General features: G+C 49.6%; 1 protein-coding gene across 9 annotated transcripts in view; it reads right to left on the bottom strand.

Annotated features, from left to right (window-relative positions):
- The window catches only part of CRACR2A (calcium release activated channel regulator 2A), a 146961-nt gene that overhangs the window by 59376 nt on the left and 69104 nt on the right, over positions 1 to 18481 (bottom strand). For all 9 annotated transcript variants that reach the window (XR_006819612.1, XR_006819613.1, XM_046011644.1 and 6 more), the window contains 4 exons: positions 13105 to 13195; positions 9410 to 9505; positions 7253 to 7440; positions 2061 to 2132 (listed from right to left, as the gene is read on the bottom strand). Coding sequence is in view for 7 of the 9 variants with exons in the window: in XM_046011644.1 (XP_045867600.1) it covers positions 2061 to 2132; positions 7253 to 7440; positions 9410 to 9505; positions 13105 to 13195 (447 nt within the window). In the remaining 2 variants the exon portion in view is untranslated. The remainder of the gene's footprint in view (positions 1 to 2060; positions 2133 to 7252; positions 7441 to 9409; positions 9506 to 13104; positions 13196 to 18481) is intronic.

The following is an 18481-nucleotide window of genomic DNA, read 5'->3' as shown; positions in this document are numbered from 1 at the left end:
ACAAGAAGGACTTCCTATCCCCAGGGCATCTTATTTTAGTGCTGGGGTCATTGCTATTGAGAAAGATAAAGCAAAGACACTGAAAAAAGAGTGTCAGAGGGTGCAGTGGTAGCTCTGTAGGGCAGTCACGGAGGGGACATCTGAGGAGAGACCGGCAAGAGAGGGCACCTGTGATGATATTTGAGGGAAGAGTGTTACAGGCAGAGGAGACAGCAAGGGCAAAGCCTGGAGTCAGGCTCTACTGGACATGTGTGAGGAACAGAAGTGAGGGCATCAGAATGCTCAAAGGAGAGCCATTAGGACATGAGGGCAGAGAAAGTGGTGGGGAAGTATAGCACTGACTATTTGTGGTCTTGTGGACCATTGTAGGAACTTGGGATTTTGCTCCAAAAGAGATATGAAGCCATGGGGGATTGGGGAGTGGCAGGAGTGTCCTGATCTCACTCAAGTTTTATAAGGAGCCCTACAGTCTAGATGCTGGGTTCCCAAGCATGTGTTCCTGAGTGTCCTGAAGTTGTTTCCACTCATCCCTTCCTCACCCTGTCACATCCCAGCCATTGTCCCAATTCCACCCCCTTGCTCCCCCCAATCTCCGGCTCCACATTCCCATTTTGCCTCTCCCTGGCATTATCTCGCTATTGACTTCTTTTCCCCACTGCTCCGTCACTACCTGGTAATATCACTGAGGAGGAAAACTGCCACATCTGGGCGGCCACCAGCTGCAGAATCTAAGCTTGTAAAGCATGTGACAGCACGGAAAGGCTTCAGGCGTGTGATTCTGCACCAATGCTAGTCTCCATCAAAAAGAACCCTGCGTACAGAGCTGCCTTGTTATTCTCTGCTCATTCACTTGAATCTGTCCTTTTCTTCTGAGTACAATAGAAAAAAGGAAAAAAAAATCTCAAAAACTTGTCCTTGTACATCTTGTTCCCTTCTTTCCACTAAAGCCTCCCTAAGAATCAAGACCTGCTCTCAAATGGATTAGAACTTGGCCACATCCCATTGCGTTCCGAGCACTTTTTCATTTGGTGGCATCACAGATGCCTGACACGGTAACCTCACCTGGTTTTCCAATAAAACAAAGTAAAAACGGTCACGCTTGGGTGCAGCAGTCAGGTAAGCATCTGACCCTTGATTTCCGCTCAGGTCACGATCTCAGGGTCCTGAGATGCAGCCCCGCGTCAGGCTCTGTGCTCAGCGCAGAGTCTGCTTGGGATTCTCTCTCTTCCCCTGCCCCTCCCCCTACTTGTTCTCTAATAAATAAATAAACAGAACAGAACAAGTCAGGGTGTCCCTGATTCAAGACCACTCCGTGCACTCTGAAAAATCACCTCACGCCTCATCACCGTTCCCACGAGGTTTTGGGCAGACAGAAGGTACAGGAACTTGAAAACCTCACAGACAAAAGTAAAAATCCCACCTTTCCACACACAGGGTTTGTTTTGGGTTTGGTTTTGGCACATCGCAGAACAATGAGCTTTGAATTTACAATGAGTTCTAGCAAGCTGAGGAAACTCTCAAGTCCTTTGCTCTGTTTGTGCTCTGTGATTTATCTACACATTTGACAGACATTGCAAGAATACGGCAGAATCTAAAGAACCAGCCAGATACCGATCTCAGTTCCGGCTCCCGCAGTGCGTAGCTCTGGCTCTTTTGGTAAATGGCTTCCTTTCTCTGCTATCAATTTCCTCCTCTGTTAATTTCTCTATCAGCCACTGCCCTCCTTTCTTTAGTTTCGTTGAAGATGAAAGGTATCAAATCTGCCACAGGGTAGCAGCTCAAGCAATTCAGTTCCCCTCCTACCGGACCAAGCACTGCACAAGGTTCTGCGAGAAATGCCACGAAGAACGAGGCAGAGCCCACCTGCCCAGGTCCAGACGAGAGGGATGCGAGCGTGTGTGTGGATGGACCAAACGAGATACACTGGGGATCAGGGGAACGAGGGCATTCTCTCGGCGGCTCTGACTGTCCAGAATGGAGGCAGGGAAGACTCTCAGATTGGCCCTTCCCACCCAAGGCATCTGGGATGTGATCTCAGAGCACACATGGGGCTCACGCACCTCAGGAAATCCAGCTGCTTCAGGAGCCCTGACTTCTCGCGCTGCAGACTCTCCGTCACGCGGTACACTTCCCTGAGGAAGAGGCAAACACAGCATTTCTGAGCTTCCGTTCTGCCACGGTGGGAGGGGCTGTGCTGAAGTTGGATCCCAGGACCCTCCCACTGGAACCCAGCAGGCAGTACCCCACCCTGGGGACCGGGGAGGGGGGGGGGGTGCTTAGAGGAATCTGCCTCCCCCCCCCCCACCCGCGACAGCACCTGCCGCATGCACATGGTTCCAGCCGTGATCTCACTTAATCAGTACAGATGTCCTATTTGGAAGGTGAAATTATCCCCATTTCAGAGACACGCACCACCAGAGCGTCAGTAATTCTCCCCTTGTCACACAGACAATCCATGACTGAGCCAGGTTTCTAATCTAGACTAGAACCTCCTACTCTCAAGCCCATGAACAGGGCGCCCTGCCCAGGCTCCAGGTGGTCCTGCACTGCCCAGAATTCAGGAATTAGAACAAATATTCTTCTCCAGCCCCATCTTGGAGGGTAAGAGCAGAATTTGTATTTTCTTCCCTAATGCTGGTTGTGTTCGTTTCCAGGAGCTCCAGAAGAATCATTCCTCCTTCCCTATCTTCCCCTGGAAGTCTCCAGACTGTTCTTAGATCTCTGGAATTTCCACTGTTGGCCATTCATTTCTTTAACTTCGGGTTTCTTATCCCTAGCCAGCAAGCAGAGATTAAATGTATCAATTACAATCAGATGCTAATATCTCAGTGTGAAGGTGTCAGTCATACCAGGAGTTTTGAGTAAGGGGAGGGAGAAGCTGTCTGGAGAGTGACTCAGGCAGTGAGGCAGGTTTGGTCCCCTCAGGTTTGGTCCGGTTTGTTTGTGTTTCTCTATGCAACCCAGGGCTCTGCCTGAAGGCACAGTCAACAAATTGCAGTAAGAAACAAAAGAAGAGTGGGTGAGGGAAGAAGGAAGGCAGGGATGGAGCAAGGAAGAGAGGGAGGAAGGGGTGAGTCAGGAGGTATTCAACACTACCCGGGGAAGAAAGGGAAAAAAGAAAGCAGAACGGGGTGACATCAGAAAATAAGCCTCGCTGAACTTCACAACTTTGCCTCCATCCTTCCTCTGTGCTCTGCACCAGTTTAGAATGTTTAAATCACTCCTAAGCTTACTGCAAAAGGTCCATAGTTCCAGATTTCCAAACCACTTCTAGTGTAGGAAGCATCTTCCAGCCTCAGAAATGTGTGCATTTCCACAGGCTGTCCAGGCTCCCGGGATTGCGCCCACACCGAGGTTGGGAAGGACAGTCACCGCGCCATCGTGTGTCCCCCGCCACCAACCCCAGCCCCAACCCTCAATATCATTACTGAGCCGGTGAAAATAACACCTGCTTGCTTGATCCATCCAGACTTGGGCCAAACTCACCATAATCAGATTCCTTAAAAGGTATCGGTGTTCCCCCTGCCCCTTATGGAATAATTATAAAGTCAATTCACAACAAAAACAGACTGAATCAAATCCTAAGTTCACCTCAGACAATCCTAATTAAGCAACAAAACTTCTCTTGCTCCTGCAGAGCTGCAAATTCCTAACATTTTATTACCAATTATATTTAATTTCAACTTGAGAGAAAACAACGTATTTTCCATTACCCAAACTGGGTCCCCAAGTCCCTGTCTAGGATTCTGCTGTGATGAGCAGTACGTGAGCGCAGCTGCCTGCGTGTGGCTGCTCAGCCCCGGGAGCCGAGATGGCTTTGTGGCTCCTCTGTCCCAGCGCTGAGCTCGGATGACACCAGGAGCAGACAGCTTCACCCTGCCAAGGACAATCACTCCTTGGGAATCTGAGGTCTGTGCTCTCACAGGGTGTTTGTTAGGAGCCAATTCCTAAAAACAAGGCAGTCCGGTCTCCGCCCTGTTTACATAGTGCCCTTTGGTCACTGAAGCCACGCAAACACACACGTACGTAGGCCCGTATGCTACATATCGATGTGAACATGTCTACCTATTTGTCTGGGAAACAGACATCTATTTAGATACCCACAAATACTCTGGCTTTTTGTGTGTTAGCAAAAAGAAGGGCATTCCTGAAAAACCAAATGACACTTGGATATATGACCAAATGACCTTCAAAGTCCTTTTAACTAGATATCATAAAGGTTTATACTAGGCAATCCGTGGACTGAGAGGGGAAAGAACTTGGCATTTTTCATAGGAGTGACTGGCAAGAGGTTTACGGTCTCTTTAGAGAATTGCTTGCCGTTGGCTTTGTTTTCTGGAGAGGGATGAGATAGGGAATGTCTCCAAAATACATTGTCAAGTGAAAATTTAGGCTAATGCAGAACAGTGTGCTACCACTTTGTAAATGAAAAGTGTGTGTGTGTGAGTGTGTGTGTGCGTGCGCGCACACATGCGCGTGAGCTTGTGTATGCATAGAACATTCTGGAAGGAAACCAGGACTGCTGGCCTCTGGGTGATGGCTGGTCCGGAGTCATGGGTGGGGCAGGGGGCACTCAGGCCTCTTTTGGGGTGTATATCCTTTTGTGCCTTTTGAATTCTGTGCCTTGTTATAAACTACCTACCCCAAACAGAAATTCATTAACAGAATAGGTAACCGCTTTTCAGCTGACCTTCATCTTTATATTATCTCTCCGGCTTGAATGTTCCTTCTTTATCTTATTTTAAAATCAAGTTCTCCTTCCTAGAGCATCTTCAGAGAAGAGAAAAATTAATTTGGCCCATTCAGAATCCTAGCTGATAAATGACTAAGTCTTTTTATCTCCCAATTCCATCCTCTCCCTTCCCAGCTGCTCTGGTACAACATCAGGCAGCAAGACGTTGTTGGACGTGGGGGGAGTGCCTGCTGTCGGGACAACTAGGCTTGGTCCCTGTTTTCTGGTACTAACCATGTGGCTTTATGCCTCACGGAGCCTCGGTTTCTTCGTTCATAAAATGAACAGGTGGGCTAGAGCACTCGGGTTCCATCAGTACCATTAGTCTGGGATTCTGCTCTACAGAGAACAAGCTAAGGCTCTCACTGCCCTTGTCTCCTGACCTCCCTAGATGGGACACTCCAGGGCTCTGGGCATGCTCTCTGACTGCAGCGTTGAGTGCTTTTTTGAAAACAAGCCACGAAGGTTCTGAAATCATGTGTCTCTCCCTCCTAACCCTCCTTTTCAATTCCCAACCTCCAGAGATTGTGTCTCTGGCTTGGTTAATTAAGATAAGACTTCAGAAAGATTTTAATCCTCATGCTGTGATTTGATACCCCAGCACTGGCTGCTTATTTCCATTTGCTGTTCTAATGCTTGTGCCTTCAGATGTTTGTTGTTTTAGAACTTGATTGAATTTTTAAGAGGCTGAATCCTTAATTCTGTTTGTAAAGTTAAATGCCGGCGCCTTGTTGGCCTGCTCTCAATGAGGAGGAACTGATTTTGCTCGTATGCAATGAAATACACTGTCCTGCCACAGGTCATCCAAGAATTGGAGTGAAGGGTTTTGTTTTAAGTCAGCTACTCGGAAGTACATTTTTTTTTAAACTAGAGAAATCTTATTTGGGTAAAACTCCACATGCAAACACATTTCCTCCCTCTCGCCCCAGGCAATCAGTCCCAGGCAGCACAGCAGAACAATGGGATTTGGGCCCGTGGACCCAAATGTTGCCGGGGTCGGGGTCGGAGGGAGGGCGGGCTTTCACTTAACAAGGAGAAGGTGAACGTTTCTACAACTCAGCACTGCTAAGCAACACTGCCCTCTGAAATCAGAGCCCCAGTAATACCTGGCACAGGGCCAGGCACACGTGACCTTCTGCAGAGGAAGGGAACGAAAGGGAGCCTAAGCGAGTAATGCGTGAACGATGACCAGTCCTACTCCCGAATCAAGTGTTTTCTGGCTGACTCACCACGTGCTGTGGGGAGTCAGCCAGATGCATCTAGCCCTGAGCCTCGTGCGACAGTTCCTTAAGACCCTGGACCCTTGGCTTCCTCTTCCATGCGGTGGATACTCACGGATACTCATGATAGCATCCACGGCAGGATGCTATCAGGTTCATAGGCAATAATGTCAAATTATGGACATGGGGGCGATACACAGAATGCACAACACAGTAAACAGTGCAGAGCAGTTTTCAATAAATGTTTGACAAGTGACTGAGTAAAGGGATGTACGGGTAAATGCGTGAACGAATAAACACGGGGGAAGCCCCCGTCCCCAGGCACGCCAAGGAGTGTGTTTGTTCTCAGAAGCCAATGCTCCCAAGACGAGATAAATAGCCGGTTGTCCAGCAACTGCTCAGGCTTAGCACGCAGACCCAGCCCCAGGTCCTTCCTCACACCTGCCTCTGTCCAATAGGACACGCCCAGTGGTATCCAATTGGCCACGCAGCTCAGTAGCCAACGGGACCCCGAGAGACGTGGGGCTCCCGCGCACTGGGCCCACATGGAGGAGAGAGTGGGCAACCTGGACTGAGGATTCCTGGGCACTGTCACACTCCAACAGATTCTATGCTGACCTAAGATGCCTACATGCTTCACTCCTGTCCTGGCTCTTCCCATCTCTCAGCTATGACAGTCACCTCTCTCTCATTTCATCAAATAAATCTTTAAACATTTTTCAAAAATAAAATAAAATAAAAAGGGGCGCCTGCGTAGCTTAGTCAGTTAAGCATCCGATTCTTGGTTTTGGCTCAGGTCACGATCTCAGGGTCATGAGATAGAGTCCCTCGTCAGGCTCCATGCTCAGCGAGGAGTCAGCTTCTCTCCCTCCCCCTCTCTCTGCCCCTTGCCCTGCTCTCATGTGCTCTCTCTCTCTGTCTCCCAAATAAATAAATAAATAAATAAATAAATAAATAAGTCTTTAAAAGAAATAAAATAAACGATGACAGTCACTTGTGCTCTGTCTGCTCATGCAACCTTTCCCCGAGGACCATCTTATATTTGTTGGTTGGATAACATGTCTCTCTCACCACATAATAAATTTTCTAAGAACAGGGTTGTAGATGTCCTATGGATCCTAGATTATGCTGGCCACAATCTGCTTAACGGCCTCAGCAACCCAGCAGAGATGTTCAGGGAGCAAGGAGAGCCTCATGGGAGAGGCAAGGCAACAGGGTCTCCAAGAGAGGAGACGGCATGCTCAAAGCAAGCAGGTAGAGCCGGTCAGCAGTGACAGGAGCCTGCGAAGGCCGGACTTACATCTCCTTCTCCTGGTGGAGTTGGGAGGCCTCTTGTTGCAGGCTTTCCAGCTGCTGCTGGGCGTCCTGCAGCTCCCGGGACGTCCGTTCCAGCTCCCGGGCCAGCTCCTGATTTGTGACTTTCAGCTTGGTATTCTCAGCCTTGGTTTCATGCTCATCATTTTGGAGCATGGCGCACTGGCCTTCCAACTGGAACAGAAAGTGGGGGAGTAGAAGGGAAAGGTAAGCAGCCACCATCCAGTCTGGCCTGCCCCTGCCTCCCCTCACTTTCTCCACCTACAGGCGGGAGCCGTCATGGCCAGCCCTCAGGGCCCCACAGCCTCAAGGGGTTTTGTCCTGCTCCTTAAATCACACGGATGTGGATGAGCTTCTGGAGGCAGCGGGAGCTTTTAGAGCACTTCTCATCTCTCCCCTGCCTCCACGGGGCTCCTGAACAGTCCAGAGGGAGCGGCACCGTTCAAAAAGACTGCTAGGAAAGGAAGGTCAACACTCCATCTGCGTCCCGCATCCCAGTGACGATAACGCTAACTGTGATCCTCTCATCCGTGGTCTTGAGAGCCAACCTCGATCTTCCGTGTCCTTTCAGCCAATTGTCTCCCTCAGCCCTGATGAACGTGGAAGGCAGCGAAGTGGCATTTTCCATAAAACCATCCTTCCCAGTTCTGAATGCTGACAGTAAGTCCATTTCTCCCTTTTTCGTCTCTCAGCTAAATAAGGCCAATTCCTTTAGTTTAGAGAAACTTTGTAGGGTGGCCAGAAACCCTGGAAATTCTTAGGAAACAGCTAAAACAGGTCAAACCAAACACATACCTTGTTTCATGTCCCTAAAGCAGCTAAAAAAAACCCTCTGCATTTGTGTAAGTGCAGCTTTTCTTGGCTGGTGGTTCTGCTTTGCAGAGCTTCCAACCCTCTCACCAGAGGAGGAATCAAACCAAAGCAAATATATCATAATAAATTTAGTTTAATGAATGTGGCCAGGAAGGGGAGGAGGAGGCAGCAACAAGGAATTTTGTGTGATTCTCAAGAGGCCTGTGTAATCAGGCAAGCATGCAGTAATTAAATCGAGTGGCAATCATTCATTTGAGGGATAAGTCTAATTGGTAAGAACGTAATGCATAATAGTGACGAGGAGTAGGGGCAGGAGAAGGTAGGGCTGCAGCAAGAGAAGGGGAGGGCAGCCGGCCGTTCCCCGAGTGGAAATGATCTTGCTTGCAGAAGGAAGAAATCAAAATCCATAGGCTGGGGAGCAGCAGGAGTGGGACAGTGTCTAGCTTCAGCGTGGGGCAGCTTCAAGCATATTTTAATGTGTCGCTAAAAATAGCCCTCTCTATTCAAGCAAGAGCAATATGTCTGGGTCTGTCCAGGGCTGGATTCCTTCCAGCGCCAGACAAAATAAAACAGGAGGCCAAGTGGCACCCTGGCGTCTCTCCTCAGCGGGCCCTTGCTTTGGGGAGGAGGTCGAGAGCGTGAAGTTTGACCGGGGAATCAGTCTTCCTGGGGTCATTAGCCAGCCCTATACAGTGCACCACCCAGACTACCTCCTGGGGGGTCAGGTGCATCATAGGCCCATCTGGTGTCTGCCTCCATCCTGGGGGGCGATGGGAGCAGCCACAAAAAAAAAAAAAGGCTGACGGACATTTTGGGGGCACAGAGGAAGACAAGGGATGAACAAATGGATCTTTGAAGAGCCTCTTCCTACTGGAGGTATCCGTGGCCATGGGAGGAAGGAAGGCAGGAAGACATCACTGTCTGCAGCCTTCCCCCAAACATCAGCAACCATGTCCCTTGTATCTCAGCATCCCCCTCTTTCCTGACACAGGAAGCAGGCAATGAATGAACACATCGGCATTCTGGTGGCTCCCGGGCATAATTATAGGACGATGTCTTCAGATGCCTCGAGGGAGAATTCTTGGCAACTTTCCCAAATTGAACACCTGGCCCGGGAGAGGTGAAGGCTTTATCCTGGCATCACCTGTGATTGCAAATGCTATCTTTCGTGCAGCTCAATAGTTCTTCTCGGATTAAAACCGGACCAACAAACCAACCAGCCCCAGGCCTCCAGCGAGAAGCAGTGTAGCGGAGGGGCAAGTGGGCAAGAGCCAGCAGGGGAGGGGTGGGGAGCCTGTGCTCCCCTCCCGAGGTGGCCACGGAGACATACCCATTTCTGCTTCTGGATGAGCTGCTCCAGCTCCTGCTCCTTTGACAACAGTTTCTGCTCGAGCTCCTGACTGTGGGCCTGAAACCGCTCCGTGTCCTGCCAGGCCGGAAGGAAGGACACGTGAGGCCCAAATGCATGTGGGATAGAGATTTCTCCCTCCCCTCCCCCCCACCTCGTATCTGCTCAACAGCAGGGCCCACCCATCCTTTCGGCCTTTGGGGCCCTTCCCACCACCTTTCAGGGCTGCGGGGCCCTCCCTGGCTGGGCAGTGAGGCCCAGTGAGACAGGGAGACCACAAGTGCTCCATCATCCATGACACCAGGTCCCACAGAGTGTGACTATTACCGGGGACTGTGCGCTACGCCTCCCCTCCCCCCACCCCCCTCCAGAGAGAGGCAGTGTCTGTTAGCGGTGGAGTCCTGAACACGGAGAACAGAACAGGGGCCTGAGTTTGAATTCCAGACCCCCACCTCCCTCTCTGTAAATGGAGGCAGAGGCAGAAGATCCTTCCAAAATGGATATTCTGTCCCACATTGGGCACTATCTTTCGATCCCTTAAACTGCCGTTGCTGGGGAAACAGGGTGTTGCTTCTTCCTCCGGTGGGTCTAGGTCTTCGCTGTTTCCCACCGTGATGGAGGAGCCCCAGCCCTGCTCTTCAGGAAGTCACTGCCCCTGTGCTCGACAGCCCCTCCCCTCCTGCCCTACGACTGGGCTTCCCTGCTCCGGAAGCGGACGACACAGTGTGAAGGGGCTTGGGGTGGGCAAAGAGAGAGCCATGTGGGTTGTCGGGATGGCTGACACTCTCATGGAGCCTGGTCTGGTGCAAAGGCCCTTGACTGGGCGCCAGGAGACTGGGGTTCCAGCCCTGGCCTTACCTAGCTGTCCTTGTTTCTTTGCTCACACGGTAGAAACAAACACTTGCAGGCCCCCTGCAGCTCTCCACTCTCCCGAAGGCAGAAAGGAGATGCAAAATGCGCAAGAAGAGAAGAAACCATTATAAGGTCCATATAACTCACTACCGGAGCCCCTGGGGGACTGCCGGCCCAGGGGGACAGAGTGGGATGCTACACGCTAAGGGGACTACGAGGTTGGGCACGATGGTGGCCCTAGGGGACTGGAGGGCACGCAACCACTCCCAGGGGACAGGCCAGTGGACACCTGGGTTCAAAAGCTCAGGATCTGGCTGGGCTCATCCTCTGTAGGTGCCACCCGGCTCCTCAGGCAGGTAAAGAGCTCCGAGAGAGCTTGTGATGGTCTCCTTTCAACTACAAGCAATAGAAAGAGCAGGATCGAACCAGGCAACGCCTGCTCTCAACTCTTTCACCAGGAATCCTGCTCCATTCAGTTTGGGGCAGTGCTCCCAGAGTGGGCACCCTGTGAACTGAGCCGGGGCGAGGGGGGGGTCGGGCGGGGCAGCTCCCGAATTCCAGTACAAATGCTGCCATCCCCACAGGGGGCCAGCGGAGCCTGGACGGAGTCTCTTACTCCAGAGCCGGAGCGTGCAAGCAATTACACATTTCCCTCACGGTCAAACTGCTCTGTGTAGCGCCAGGCTCCAAGCCCTGTCCGGAAGGGTCAGCCTTTCCCATGCTGTCCTAAACTGTAACACCACTGTCCTCCCCCTGGGACCAGGCAAAAGCCGGTGTCTGCAAAACCAAACACATCTTCACAGTTCCCACATTTCCGTACAAAGTGTACATCTAAGCACTGAGTCTGAAAGGCAAGGGGTACTAAGCAGGGGAAGGAGGGAGGCAGAGAGTGGGTGAAAGGGTACAGCAGCGTGGTGACATCACCTTACACGGTACAAATGTGTCCTTGAAGTTTCTCCTCCCACCTCCTCCCATTCCCAGTTCCCATGCTTTGGCCCACCTTCCGCTTCTGGAAAGCATGGTTCTTTCCTTAGCTAGGACCCTTGACCTGTAGTCATGACCTAGAAGTAGATCATGTGGGGTCAAGAGAGTGGCTTTCCCACTGCAGGGAAGAAAAAGTCTGCTGTTCTCAGAAAACGATCTTGGGGTCCGCTGGGTGACAAGTGTCTGGGTCCTGTCTCTTATACTCACCCAACTACACTGAAGGTCAGGGGACAGGCCAAATGTTTTAAAGCCCCCAAAAAGGGGACACCTGGGTGGCTCAGTGGGTTAAGCCTCTGCCTTCGGCTCAGGTCATGATCTCAGGGTCCTGGGATCGAGCCCCATGTCGGCCTCTCCACTTAGCGGGGAGCCTGCTTCCCCTCTCTCTCTGCCTGCCTCTCTGCCTGCTTGTGATCTCTCTGTCAAATAAATAAATAAATAAAAATCTTAAAAAAAAAATACCCCAAAAAGAAGGGAGGGGAGAGTCTGGAAACGCTGACAAGCCTTCAGAGGGATCTAGTTGGAGAACATGACTGGGTTTTTCTGGAAAGCATTCCAGGTCCACCTCAATGTGAATGGCCTCTGTGAGAAATAGAACCTTGGTGTGGATAATCCAACCAGTGTAAAATTAAAAATTCAAACCAACTTGCATTAAGGAGGAGGGATGGGATTGTGACAATGGCCCAGGTTTGGTTCTGAGAGGCATAGGGTGACATGGTCTCTATGTTGTATCCCCGGAAGTCATGCGTTGAAACTTAATCTCCAAGGAGGTGGGACCTTTGGGAGGTGAGTGGGTCCTGAGAGCAGAGCCCTCACGAGTGGGATTATTGCCCTTATAAAAGTGACCCCCAGGCACTTGCCTGCCCCTCCACCCTGTGAGGGCACAGGGAGAAGGCCACAGCCAAGCCCAGGAAGTGGGCTCTCACGAGAGTCTGACCACCACACTGGCCCCCTGAGTTGGACTTCTGGCCTCCGGAGAAATAAATGTTGTTTCTAAGTCCCTGCTCATGGGATTGTAATAACAGCCTGAATGAAGGCAGGAGGCCACCCTTCAAGATTAAAGACTTTTCTGCTGAGAACCCACCAAGTGGATAATCCAAAAATAGAGGAGAGCGCTTCCTACAGCTTTGTTTTATAAATATGTTCCCAAAAGGCCCCTGCTTAGCTTGGAAAAGGGGTGGATTTCACCAGTGCTGACCCCCCAAGGCAAACAGCAGGGCTTGCTAGGAGGCTAAGTGCCAGACTAGGAACAAGGCATGTAAGTTTCTAAATGTTCTCCCACAGTGTCCGAGAAGGGTGGGATTTGACTTGTCTTGGGTATGACATTTTCTAGGTGTCTAAGGCAAAGGACGGGAAGCATAAACTCTAATGATGGTGGGCCTGTCCCATGGCTCTGAGGACCAGCCAGAGTCAGACCCAGTCTTCAAGCTGCTGTGATGGGCAACACCTGTACCTTCACCTTTTTGTTCATTTATGCGTTCATTCCTTTGTCCCCTGTTCATTCATTCAGTGATTCAGCACAAGTTTGCTGAGGACCTACGGCGCTCCAAGCACGGCTGCGGTGCTGAGGACACTTCAGCAGGCGAAATAAAGATTCCTGCTCTTAAGGAGCTTTGATGTCAGTAGGAGGAGGAGACAGACCCCAATCAACAAAAATAAAGACGGAATTTAAATGCCACATTTGAGGGGGACAGATGCCTTGGAAAATCTAAATACAGCAGAGAAACAGGGAACCCACGGTGCCATGGGTGGGGGGACCCTGCAGTCTTGAACTGGGGGAGGGGGGCAGAACAGGCGAGCTTTCCGCCGGGCCCTCAGAGCCGACCCCTGGTGTGCACTCTTACTTTTAGGAGAAACTTCTCCTTCTCATGCTTGATTTGCTGTTCCATCTCCTCATAGAGATGCTGGATTTCTTCATCATAAGCAGCAATTTTCCTGCAGAGGTGGCAGAAGGAGAGTCTGATGAGGTCTACACCCAAGATCCTTTATCCCACAGCGTGAGTCCTGGAGCTTGGGCACCAGGACCCCGTCAGGAGCCTGGGGTGGTGCGGGGCGACTACGTAGGTCCCATCCCCCAAAGCTGCGGGAGCAGTTCCTCAGGATTAGCGGACCACACAGGCCTCGCGGGACCTTCTCCTCCTCCCAGGTGAGGAGGCCATCGTTTCTCGATGACCCTCACACTCCTCAGTGAGGTTTCTCTGGCTCCATCTTCCTTAACCTCACTTTATTTCAACAACGAGCCCCAGCCTCTGTAGATGGACCTCCCTATTGTCCGCTAGTCCTTACACCTGTAATGAGCCCATAAGGTTGTATTGTGTGGGCTTCTTTCCTGTTTGGGTTCTGGGCTGTTCTCCTTCCTGGTTTGGATGCTTTCTTTCTACTTGGCTACATCAGCATTCTCTGAACGGCACTGTCAGAGGGCTCTCCCGAAACGGTGTGCTTGTGGGATGCACATTTCTAAGAAGATGTCAAAGGATTCCATGACACTGACAACCACTGACACCACGCCCCCTCCAAAGGAAGGGGAGCCACACCTGCCCAGTGCTCGTGCCATCTCAGGTCCAGGGCCCCAGGCAGACAGCATGAGAAGGGGCGGGCTGATTCAAGGCGGCCGTGATAATGAGATGTCCTCATCCCCCTGCCAGCATCTTCTCCCTACGCTGAAGAGTCCCATAGGACGGAAAGTAAATACCCAGAGACTCTGCTCCTACACAGAGACCAAGACAAATGTGGCAATGGGAACAAAGGTTATAGGTCATCCCTGGTGTTGTTCCTCCTTCTCTCCCCAAATAGGTCCTCCTTAAATGCCCCCCCCCAACCATGTTAAATGCCACACACACACACACGTCCAAATTCAAAGAGGAAGGCTGAGCATTTGAACTGAGATGGAAGTTATCTGGCCAAAGCATCCCCATTCCCAGGGGACTGCACTGTGACCCCACTTCTCTGCCTGCCAGTGAAATCTCTGGCTCAGTGCACCCCGGTCCTCTCTTTCACCTGTTAAGGGGAATCCAGGCCCAGGAGCAGGCTGACGTCTTGGCTCTCAAGGTCTGATTTGAACATACATATACTATAAAAGTTGGCACTTGCCATTCTAAACTCAAATGATGGCAGACCCCCTGTTCCCTTTATTCAAGGAAGGAGACTTTAAGAACAAAGGAACGGGCTCTGGTTTTCAGTTCTAAGAGGTACTCGAGAGATTTCTGAACAAAACATCAAGGACGGCAGCGCGTCTATTCCTCTAAGTCCTTCATCGTTCAAAGCCCCACCTTCCCAATGTCCATGCAGGACTCTGATCCAGGCCAGGCCTTTCCTGCTACCCAAAGATGCTCCTTTCTCACTTGCTACCCACGTCTCATGCACAGACAGAGCATGACTAAGGAGCCATTTTGATTGGCATCCTTCCAGTTCTATAAGAACCACAAAACTGACCCAGACAAGGAACTGGTGTGAGTCTTCAAGGCCAAGGTCACTCATATCGAAGCAGAAGCTTGTAAGTTCCCTTTCTTGGCTGTACCCTCCCTCCCCCAAAGCCAGAAACCCTTGGAGTGAGTGTGGCAATGGCCTCAGGACGCACTCAGCGAAGGGACACTTCCACCAGCTGGAGCCCTGGCTTTACCACCAAGCTGGGCCTAGGAATCGTCTGGTTGGCTAGGAGTAAGAAATCTCTTCTTGCCAAATGACAGATGCTTTGGATTGTTACTTTAGTTATTAGCCAGCTCATAATAAATACAAGAAAATCTTGGCAAGCAGTAAGGAGCAAAGCTACCTGCTGTTGAATAGGGACACCTCAAGGGCCGATGGGAACACTGCCCAAAACAAAGTCTTCTCTTGGTCCCTGGAATTACCTTCCTATGCTCAAAGAAATCCTGGTGCGAGATGGTAAGCGATATCAAGGACAACTTTACACAGTGATTCCAACTACATAAACACTGAAGGACTAATAAAGTGAGATGAGAGAAACTTAAAAATTAATTTGCTCTGATAAAGCAATACCAATTATAATCATCCATTATATGGATAAACAGCTTATAGCTGTTTACCATTTATGCTTAATAACCATACAGGGCATCAACTCTATACCATCATTAAATGCGTTATATTAACTTTGCTCTAAGTTTTATTTGATTAAATTAAACTCTTTTTCAGGCTCGCATGTCAGTTTGCTTATCATAAAGTAAGTAATTTTGCAGACTGCTAAAAGAAAACAAATCGGGGGAGGGCAGACATAGCCTCCAGATGGTGCCTCCTTCTAGCCCTCATTAACAAAGGTTGGGTCCATTGCAAAGAAGCCCTGGGGTTCCAGGTGGGCATCAATGAGCCGGAGTCCAGTCTAACCAGACTTATCCGTGGAACAAAACCTCTGGAAATGCTTTTGAATCAAGCTATCCTAGGGGTATCCTAGGGGACTTGGCCAGGCCTGAAGGTCTTCAGAGCATGAGTCCTCTAGGACCGATCAGCTCATGACCAGCCTGAGTCAGACACATGAGCCCCAGGAATGGGGCGGGAGTGGAGGGCATCGTGGTGCTGTTCACACCACTCACACCACTCGACTAGCTCAGGGCTCTAAAAGACTGGGTTCTGAACCCGGAATCAGCTCATATCCTCAGTGTGACGTTGAGTGCTCAGACCTCCTTACATCCCAGAGTAGCACCTGCCCCGAGTTCCCACACCCCCGCCCCAGCACCAGCATGATGAACAAACAAGAGAGCAGGAATGAAAAGCATTTGGAATCGCAAGTCCCTAAATAAATGTGAGGTATTGTTGATATCATCATTACAGTTAGGGGCTTGGAGGGCAAGAGCCATCGTTCCCCAAGGGGAGGAAGGTCTCAGTTTCAAGGATAAAAGTGCTGCCAGGCTTGGAAAAGGTGCGAGGCGATCAGGAAAATGAAGAACAGACAGCTTCGTCAATGAAACTCCTGTCAGATGCATCTGTTAGAGACTCAGGCTGCGTGTGGGGGGAGCTGCAGAGCCGGAAGCCTGTGTCTGCGGGAAGCTCTGCAGTGGCCACGGGAAGGGTAATCGTGAGAGACACTCTAAAAAGGTCTGCGCGTGCGGCATGTGGCGCACCAGCAGGCACATCGTATTCCTTCACCAAAGGAGAGAAGCGACCAGTTACCTTGGCTTAGTACATACATCTCTGTTACCACAATTTCGAAAAACCACTTGCGTTGCCCAATGCACACATACACTTTTTTGTCTTCTCTGTGAGGATTTCCCCACCTATGCGAACCTTGCTGACCCCTTCTCTGAAGTCTTAGAACATCAAATGTCTTTAATTGAACGTTTCCTTTTGAAATCCTGAAAAAACCGGTCTCGTCTGGGCTGATGCTGTCTCAACGAGGTTAGGACACTCGGACACTTTGTCATCCACAGGTCTATGCTCAAAAGGTGAATGCAGAAAATCTGTACAAAATCAATTTAAGGCTTTACTGGGGATACCAGAGGAACTGAAGAATTTCAGGGTGGAAAGGTCTGTCTGATCCAACCACCTGTTCTCCCCGGGGTTAAACCCCTTGCCACTATGTCCCTGCCGTGTGTTTACCCAAACTAGGTTAGAACACCTCTAGCGAGAGGAAACTTGGCTGGATCTCTAAACAGTTCTTTCATCTTTGGAGTGTCCTGGCTCACAGAAATATACCTTTCTAGGGCTCTGTCCCTCTTCTGAATAAAAACCCTTTATATATTTGAAAACAGCACTAAGATTTCAAAGACTTGCCTTGGGTTTAGGCCATGCCTCTTTTTTTCCTCCAACCATGGCTCACATGGATTTTTTTGTTTTTGTTTGTTTGTTTTGCTTTGTTTTGTTTTGTTTTGGTACCTCCCTTCACCTTCCTCTTTGCTTTTCTCTGAATGTGCCCTCATTTAGCATCCTTGAGCCATGGATCCCCCAACCGAATGCCCAGTGTGTAAAATCTGATTAGCACAGCTTAGAGCTAGACTAGGTCCGTCTTGCCCTACACACTGCCCATCTATTCATGCAGCCTAAAATCACATTAACTTTTCTTGGCAGCCGCATCACACTTGATGAATGCCGAACCCATTTGTCAAGTAAAACCTCTAAATCTTTTGTCTGTGTGATTGTTTTTCTTTTAAAGATCGTGCTACTGAATCATATCTCTTCCGTCTGGTGCTTCCGTCGTTGGCTTTTTGGACACCAGAGCAAGATCTCAGATGCAATTCTCTTAGAGTTACTCCGTCTTTCCAGCGTGACATTATCTTAATGGATCCCAACTGGTCAGCTGGTGTCCTCAATGACCTTCCAAGCTTTATTGGTGTTTTAAATGTTCAATCATAATATAAGGTAAATAATATATTGTCTTAGTTTGTTGGTTTTGATGATTTAATTCATCTGAGAGTTGTTTAGAGGAGTGTTTCTATTTTTATTTTTTAAAGCACGAGTGGAAGGTCGGACAGAGGGGAAGAGAGAGAGAGAGAGAGAAGTGGGCTCCCCACTGAGCAGGGAGCCTGATGTGGGGCTGCATCCTAGGAGCGGAGATCATGATCTGAACCGAAAGCAGACACTTAACCGACTAAGCCACCCAGGTGCCCCTAAAAGAGTTTTGTTTGTTTGTTTTTTTTAATATAAGAACTACTGGTTTCTAGTTTGTTGTAATAGTAAAAAATATATATATACTGGTAGGGTAAGTACTTCTTGGAATCTATGACCTTTCCTGTGCAATCAAAAACATCATCAGGGGCACCTGGGTGGCTCAGTGAGTTAAAGCCTCTGCTTTCAGCTCGGGTCATGATCCCAGAGTCCTGGGATCGAGCCCCGCATCAGGCTCTCTGCTCAGCAGGAAGCCTGCTTCCCTTCCTCTCTCTCTGCCTACTTGTGATCTCTGTCTGTCAAATAAATAAATAAAATTAAAAAAAAACCATCATCACATTTTGCATAACTTCCGTGAGAAGAATGTGTATTCTACTGCAGGGCACACAGCTCCGCATTTATCTCTTAAATTAACCTTGCTGCCTGGTAGTCCTAAATATTTTACGTACCTACAATACTTTTTGCCTGACTAATGTGTCAGATCCCAGATAAGTTTGCTAAAATCTTCTAAAGTCTTGGGTTTCTTTATCAAATTTTCTTTGTTTTCCTCAAAGTTTTTTGCCTTACCTATTTTGCTGCTGTTATTTGATGCCTAAAAGTTTATTTCTGTTGTATCATCTTTACATACATACATACATACTTTACTTTACATACATACATACATACGTG

This window comes from Meles meles, chromosome 7 (genome assembly GCF_922984935.1).
Source record: "Meles meles chromosome 7, mMelMel3.1 paternal haplotype, whole genome shotgun sequence".
In the NCBI taxonomy this organism is placed as follows: domain Eukaryota; kingdom Metazoa; phylum Chordata; class Mammalia; order Carnivora; family Mustelidae; genus Meles; species Meles meles.
Note: the sequence above shows the minus strand (reverse complement) of the source record. Positions and strands in the feature narration are given on the sequence as shown.